The following is an 8,392-nucleotide window of genomic DNA, read 5'->3' as shown; positions in this document are numbered from 1 at the left end:
CCTGTAAATTACTGTGTAATTATGTTTTAAAACAGTAAAAGGACTTTCCCTGCTGTGAGACACATCATATGATTATATTTTATTTAAATAGTTATATATATATATATATATATATATATATATATATAGATAGTATATTGGTATATATATATATAGAGAGAGAGGAGAAGAGAAGAGAGAAGATGAGAGGAGGAGAGAGAGAGTTTTATATTTATATATAATTTACATTTTAATGTTTTGCATTACATTTTATGTTATTTAGTGTTTTAAACATTATTTTAGTGCTTGAGTCTTAAGGGATGTTGTTTAATCTTTATGTTTATGACCATGTGCACCATCCAGTTAACTGGCGAATGGTGGTTAATTCGTATGAATTCATATGCAATTTCATTAAAATGCCTTCATTTGATCCACTTAAACTGCACAGTATTAATCAAGCTGTATTATAATCAGTGATCTTCATGCTTCTAATCAGTTTAGAAACTATAACTACGATAAATTCTTATAAATTCATATGATCTCATTCATACATTTATCGACAGCTTGCTTACACAAGGTTAGGTTTATGGGTGAGGTTATGGGAGTGAACCTTCACACTTCATATTTTCATATAAATCAAATTGTACAAATTCATACTAAAAGAGTGCTGGAAAATGTTTTATGGACAGGCCACATTAACTCTGGTTCAATATGTAGCTTTCAGTTTTACCCCCTTAGCATGATGGTTAACAGTACATTTCTATGGTAAAAACCAGATTTTTATAGTTCTAGTTGGTATTAACATTATATAATTTCACATTTAAACCTGCACTGTCTTTTTGCTCTCTTTGCCTTCAATTAGCATTTTAATGGGCTGTTGACTAATGAGATGAACACGTAGTCTGCCTCACTGATGCTGCTTTTGATATTTCAGGCATCATTATCAAAACTTTCTCCATTTATAGAGACAAGGATGACCTTAATGTTCTTTTTATGTTCTTTTTGGCTCATGGGTCTACCTCTCAAGGTGTTGAGAGACTTGCGTCACCATCCCGAACTTGATTGTGATGTGACTATAAATAAGTGCGCACAATAACACAGCAAATGTGTGCACTGCTTGACACACTATGTTTCCACGGTACAGAAACAGGTGAGGAGATTCTGTCTCAGAACGCACTGTACCTATTGAGTTTTTGATCTTATTACTTTAGGGGACTGTGAGGCTTGTTGTTCCACAGTTCATCTTTTGCCAATTTGAGCTTAAATCAGTGTAACAGCCCCCTTCGGAGATGAAGAAAGAAAGAAGAGGGAGAAATGGAGTGAGAACATAGTACAGACACAATGTGAAGGATGAATGTGAATGTTCCCTTAGAAAAATGTTAGCTTGATAACAGCAGGATGCTAAATTAAGCTAAATGAAGCCAATCAGTTGTAATTGTTGCATTTTCAATAAAGCTAAAGTACCCATCATGCATTGGAGGCTTAAACTGGAAGATTTTTTACTTGTCACTGAGAAATGAGTACACTGAAAAAAAAAAAGAAAAAAAAAAATAGAAACAGTTTGCAATCTGAAATTGCTTGTAAATTTCACACTTAATTTCAAAGAAATGGTAAGTAACACACTAAATTAAACATGGAATTTTCAAAGATTAAAAGAAAAAGTATTTTCTTGTACGCTGTAAAAAATATATAATTTCCTGCCAGTATATTATACAGTAATTTGGTGAACATTTCCATTAACTACATTAAAACACAATTCGGTGCTCCAAAAATATTTTGTGTGTTAATAAAATACAATAAATATATCTAATAAGATTTAGTTGTTTTACATCAAAACATTTTTTTATTATAATTTATTATATACACATGTGTGTGCATATATATATATATCTAAGAGTTATATATATATATATATATATATATATATATATATATATATATATATATATATATAGATATATATATATATATATATTTTATATATATATATATATATACATATATGTGTGTGTGTGTGTGTGTGTGTGTGTGTATGACATTACAATAAAAATAAAAAAAATCCCTATAATTCCATGGTCTTTATGTTTAAACAATTGTTGAGGGTAAAGTGAGGGATTAAAAATAAACAGTAGTTAAAACCCTCACTCCACCTTCCTGGCCGACAGATTTTTAAGGACTTCCTCATCACCAGCTCGTGTTCGGGAATAGTGGCTAAGAAGTCAGGCAGAATAATAGAGACGGAAAACACTAATCATCTCTCTGAAATCTGTTCCCTCCATATATAGCACTCCTCTATTGTGTCTGCATGCTCAAGTGTGACTTCACCATACACAGCCCTGAGTTATGAAGAACTTCTCCTGGAAGGTGGGTGTATGTCACCTTAAATAGCAGCAGTGACTAAACGTGGCAGTATTTACTTCAAATAAAATAACACATACACAGCATTCTGACAACATTGTTCATCACATCATCACCAATCATAATAATAATACCAAAAAAAAAAAAATAGAAAATGCACCACATTCTCAGGCATCTTTAGAAGAAGATGGAAATGTCCTCTTCCCGTAAGAGAGAATCCTGGATTTAGCAGTGGCAAAGTGAGCTCACTGTCGAGCAATCCACAGGCCTCCACAGTCCGGCCTTTCCCTTTGCAGAGGTTTTACTATAGTCACATTGCTTGCAATAAATACATTTAATAAAATTAAGAAGAAAAACATAAGTTTGGAGAAAAAGTTGCAGATACATAAAACAGTTTGTTAAGCAATTGAGGTACTCTTGGTTATTATACAGTAATTGTAGTTTCAAAATTGATTTTAAATGTTCAGATTACTGTTTCTACACAAATATATAGTTTTGCTGGATAGAAACAATATATACATTTATCTAATAGTAATAACAAGGAAGTCTCTAATACATGACAATTTATTATCTTTCCCATTCATCTCAATGGCAGTTGCTTGGCTGGCACAGGACCCTCTGGATCTGCCATTTACTCTCACGAGAAGAACTTTCCTATAGGCTATGACATGAAATACAACAGACACATAAAATGTAAGTCCATATAAAAAAAGAAATCATATGGACTCACGTTATGTGTACTGTATATATATATATATATATATATATATATATATATATATATATATATATATATATATTATATTATATAAATATATATATATATATATATATATATACACATTATATAATACATTATGTTTCATATCATTTTTGGAGTTATTTTGTTAGAATTCACAACTACTTTTAAATGACGTTCAATGAAGAAAGAGCCTTTTTAGAAATGTAGTTACAACATCTACCAATAGGGGTAGACATAATATTTTAAGACCCTTGGTATAATATAATACAGGGTGAACGCTTTCTCTCTCTCTCTCTCTCTCTCTCTCTCTCTCTCTCTCTCTCTCATAGTTCTGTTAATGTTGTTGTTTTGTTTTGTTTTTTTTTTCATACGCATTGGCCAGTTTTGAGATTTTGGGCTATTTGGTTTTTCATAAAGAGAAAAAAAAGAGAAAAATTCCAAAAATGCATTATTTTATTATTTTTTCTTTTTCTTTTCTGGCTGTTGACAGTATTTTCAGGTTTTTGGAGAGATAAAAGGAGATATCCAAAATCCTCTCTGTACAAACTGTGATGTCAAAAATATGAAACAAGAATTTTGAACTTCAGAGTTCAGAGCTCCTATTTCTATTCTGGAAATGCATGCACGTTCTTAAATATTTAATTAGATATTGTCTAATTTGCATATTCAAACAACATTGCAGAAAACTTTTAAAACAAAAAATATTTTCAGTTTTTAATATAAAATTTTACCCTATTTACCTGGGATGTCTCTATGTGGATGTTTGGAGATTAAAAATACTTTATATTAAAATAACAGTGTTTCACATTCTAAAAAATTAAAAAAATCAATTATTTTAAATTATTGAGCTATTTTTTAAGAAGTAAAGAATAAAAAGCTCTCTTAAAAAACTAAAAGCTTTTATAAAAAGACTAAAATTATGGCCTATTTTCTAAGCCTGTTCTATGACTGTTTAGTCTGTTTAGTTCTATGAGCATTATTGAGCTAGTTCAAATGTTAATGGTGAGAATGATTGCAGATGGCAGTTTTAAAGGGCAGCATAAGGGGGTTCAGAGCAGGTGAGTCAGAGTGGGCCGCTGTTTCTCAGTGCCATCACTGCAGAAGATAAACAGGCTCCTGCAGAGGCGTGGAGTGGGTGAGATGAGTGGTCCCCGCTGTCGCCATGGCGACCAGCCTCATAACCACACAGCTTTCCTGGAAAAAACACCTCTGCTTGGCCGTATATTCTGGAAAAATAGAATGATCCTGTTGGTAGCAGTTAATTATGCGTGTCTATGTGAATAGAGTAGATTTTTAGTCTTTTTATGAGGCTCACTGAGAAAGGTGCAAGGCTTTGTGTGCTGGAGGTGACTAAGAGCCTCCATTAACCCATGTGAGTGGGATGTGTGGGAAGATGAAGAGCACGGGGGGACGTCTCTTACGTATTATGACATTAAAGCATTCTTACATTTCCTTTAGATGCACACATCTTAAAAAAATAAATAAATAAAAATTGGCATACTATCAATAATAATAATAATAATAAAATGTAATTAAAGTGAAATAAATAACATTAAAATTAAAATAAAATCCGAAAAGCAAAATAAATCAATAACAATAATAAAATAATAAAATGTAATTAAAATAAAATAATTAACATTAAAATTAAAATAAAATCCAAAAAGCTAAATAAAATAATAGCCTATGTAAGTGGGATGTGTGTGAAGATGAACCGCAGTCCTGACATTAAAACAGCCATTTACTTTTAGCTGGACAAAATAATAAATAAATAAAATAATATATTGCTGTCAATGATTATATACCCAAAAAATGAACTGCTAAAGACAAATCTTTGCATGTAAAAAATTTATTAATTTTTTCACTCAAAAGTTCAATAAATAACCCACAATTGTTCATCAAATATAAATACACATATAAATTCTATTTTCAATAAATACTCATAGGCAATACAAAATACACACTTAACACATAATTGTGCAAAAGTCATTTCACTTTCACAGTTATTGTCCAGTGCTACAGTACAATCTTGATCTCTGTGTGCTCCACTGCTGTGTTGATAGAATCAATGTTCTCGAATGCCCGAGGCCTTCCAGTCGGCTTTTGAGTCCGTGTGTCCAGTCCTCCTGAACCTCAGGAAACCGGTTCAGATCATTCAGTGACCGTCACGTCACACAAATGCCATGTTTATCAGGGACGCATTCCTCCGCTGCCATCTTTAGGGTAGTTTAACCTGTATGCTGTGTGATGAGTTCTTGGTAGACTGTTGACTTGAGGAAACGAGGGTAGCAGTCTTTCTCCATGAGGGTGTTAATTTTACTCTGGGCAAGGTTGAAGCAGGACAGTGTGGGCTGCTCCATATTCTTCAAGGTGATGTTTCTAGTTTCATGATCAAGATTAACCTGAAAATATTCAGAGGAATGATTTGCCATTAGACTTTTTTCCTGAAATCTATTAAGTGCGACTCTTTTGTGCTGTTAATATTCTTAGAAAATGTACCTCTCTTGGTGCGTCAGAGGCGATGAACTCCTCAAAGATTTTCCTGGCCTTGGCGCACAGCTTTGAGGAGCTCTTTGTGTTCCTGTAGTCCTCACAGGCCAAATAGAAAGCAATATTTTCTTCACTGTACTCAGATGCCAAGAACGTTGTGAAAGCGCACAGCCCCTCTGCAAAGAAACATGAAGAAAACATTAGACGACCCTTTCATGCTACAGCAATGTGAGAACAATGTACTTTTACATTGCCACCATCCTTGATGATATGCATTTACCTTTGTGAGCCAGGAGTTCATGGAAAGACCATTTCTGTCTGTCCTCCGGTGTTAGTTTTTTCGTTTTTTGTGAGTGCCCCATGATATTGAGCTCTTGCTTTAGTAGAAAACTTCCAAACCGAGCCTTGAGCTCCTTTGCCCTGTGAGGAACAAAAGTATTCATCATTTCAGTGGGGAAAGTACTTAAATTTTTTTTCTACATTATTATTTAACAGTGATTTTTTTTTTAGGTGATTTAGATTTAAGCTACTTAAGTAAGGTCTAATTTAAAAGAAAATTGTAGCATTTATGTATTTAGCATAGTATTTATTTTTAAGTAAATATGAAACATACCTTTCCAGACAAGTGACTGGCAGATGCTCTAGTGATCGGCACATGTTAATAGAGATGCTCCACAAGTGGATGGATGTCTGATAGACTTTTGATTCTGTCTAAATGTCAGCAGTGCTGGGCTTTTTATACAGTTTCACCCTCCGTGACATCACTTGACTCAGCCAATGAAACGCAGGCTGTGGAGGGAGGGGGAGTTTTTGCCCTTCAAGCAGCCTTTAGTCTCCAGTGAATCATTTCCAGAAGGCACTGCCTCAAAGATTCACTTTTTCCTCCCTTGTGCTTAATTGGCTTTGGCATAAAACAATGGAAATGGATGTAATGCCAAAAGTTGAACTTCACAAGGATGATTTAGGCAAAAAGGAACATTTAATCACCCTTACGTTGCTTCAAACCAAAGAATATATTGATGCTTCACTGCTTTTTTCATACACTGAATGTCAGTGTGATCCACTGTTGTTTTTATATCCCACTGACTTGACAAAAACAGTTCTTTACAATACCTTTTTTTGTTTTCCACATAAGGGGCAGTCAGAATCTTTCTTTTTGGGTGAACTATGTTTTTAAATGTTTGAATTTTTGAATAAATACTGTAACCATGTGAATACAAAGATATTATATTGACTAACAATAATCTGCCTACGTGTCATTATAAATAACTATAGGCTGATGTTTTAACATGGAAATATATTTCAACCACATGCGTGCGCAAGCAAGGGTCGTTTGCAGCATATAGGAAGTCTCTGTGCAGACAGGAGGAAGCCCACCCACGTGCCTTAAAGCCCCCGCTGATGCCACTGACTCACACTGTGTGAACCCGTCTGGTCTGAAAGCAGAGGGTCTTAAAAGCATTGTGGTACAAACAGGAAATAGAGATGGAGAATATGTGGGAGAAGAGAGGGTAACTGGAAATTTAAAGAGAAATCTGTTCAGGTGAAATTCTAATTGTGATTTCCTTTGTTCTAAATGATTTTGGATCAAAGCAAAAGATGTAACCTCATGCAATTCTTTATGCTCTTTTGAGTTGTGTGTAAATAAAATATTTATCCTGCTGAGAGGAGATGCTTCTGTATTTCTTTTGATAATCAACGAGTGTTATCCCAGAAGAAATGCTGTTGCCTTGAGGTTGTTCTTCTTTTATGGGCTATACTGAAAAAAAAAATGTCAGAAAATGTGCTTTATGTGCAAAAGATCAAACATTCTAATCAAAAATATTATTTAATAACACTAAATCAATTTAACTGCTTTAGCTTACAACATGAAAGTTATTTTCAAGTTTTAGATCAAGTAGAATTAGAAATGTAAATGCAGAGTGAAGATTTTTCGGTGAGATGAAACAAGAGTATTGACATGTCTCTTCTTCTGTTGAAATTTTTTAAAATACATGTATAAAATAGGGTGAATTTTCATTTTGTGTCAACTCAAGTCTTCATTTCCTCTTCATATATTGCTGTTACAACAATAATGGATGAGATCTCATTTGTGATTCTCTTAAGTGAACCTGTAACCATCACCACTAGCAATAACGTGTTTTGTTTACTGGCTTTGGTATTGACTTCTCAGAGCCAGAGATTTGATTCAGCAACTGTGAACTTTATTACATTCATTTGGAGGACAAGTATGCAGTGTTCTGTTTACATGCTCAATCAGAGGTCATGTTTTTGGGGACAGAGTGTTATATCGTGTATCTCAGGCCAGCTGTGGCATGTCTTATTGAGACTCGTCCCCATTTGTCCACTGTCACTTTAGACTGGATGTAAACATGTTTTCTTTGCCAGTGCCCAGGCAGAAAATAATATACACCCTGCAAAGTCATGGCTGGAAAAATAAAACAAGCCATTTGTTTATAATTGTCATTATATGCATGAAACAAATAGTCCTAAATTGTCACCGTAAATGAGTTTCCCAAGGAAGCCCTTTTCCGCTTCAGAGAAATTCCAAATTTGTTTAAAGTAATTGCGAATTTGTTTGTCACAAATGCAGCTAACATTTGTGACTTTTTTGTAATTGCGATTTCTCACAATTACAACTTTTTTTTTCATAAATGCAAATTTGTTTCTCATAACTAAAACTTTCTTTCTTACAATTGTGACTTCATTCCAATCACAAATGCCACTTTAAATATCACAACTTCAACTGCAACATTTCACATAATTTAGACTTTATATTTCATAATTATGACTATTTCTTATAACTGCAATTTTTTTTTTTTTAAT

The 8,392-nt window shown here is 33.4% G+C and overlaps 1 protein-coding gene across 1 annotated transcript; it reads right to left on the bottom strand.

Annotated features, from left to right (window-relative positions):
- Positions 1–4,907: 4,907 nt before the first annotated feature.
- Positions 4,908–6,293, bottom strand: rgs5b (regulator of G protein signaling 5b). Its single transcript, XM_019078995.2, has 4 exons — positions 6,180–6,293; positions 5,847–5,986; positions 5,576–5,742; positions 4,908–5,478 (listed from the first exon to the last, which is right to left on the bottom strand). The coding sequence occupies exons 1-4, from the start codon at positions 6,221–6,223 to the stop codon at positions 5,305–5,307; spliced, it is 525 nt and encodes a 174-aa protein (XP_018934540.1). The 5' UTR covers positions 6,224–6,293; the 3' UTR covers positions 4,908–5,304.
- Between the last annotated feature and the right edge of the window lie 2,099 nt (positions 6,294–8,392).

The sequence above is a fragment of the Cyprinus carpio genome, chromosome B2 (genome assembly GCF_018340385.1).
Source record: "Cyprinus carpio isolate SPL01 chromosome B2, ASM1834038v1, whole genome shotgun sequence".
NCBI classification, from domain to species: domain Eukaryota; kingdom Metazoa; phylum Chordata; class Actinopteri; order Cypriniformes; family Cyprinidae; genus Cyprinus; species Cyprinus carpio.
This window is presented reverse-complemented; position numbering and strand designations above follow the sequence as displayed.

Excerpts from the sequence above, each read along its gene's own strand:
- rgs5b (XM_019078995.2), bottom strand. The coding sequence starts at position 6,223 with ATGTGCCGATCACTAGAGCATCTGCCAGTCACTTGTCTGGAAAG. Across the intron at positions 5,987-6,179 it reads CCAGTCACTTGTCTGGAAAG|GGCAAAGGAGCTCAAGGCTC; the intron begins GTATGTTTCATA and ends TGTTCCTCACAG. Across the intron at positions 5,479-5,575 it reads CCTCTGACGCACCAAGAGAG|GTTAATCTTGATCATGAAAC; the intron begins GTACATTTTCTA and ends GAATATTTTCAG.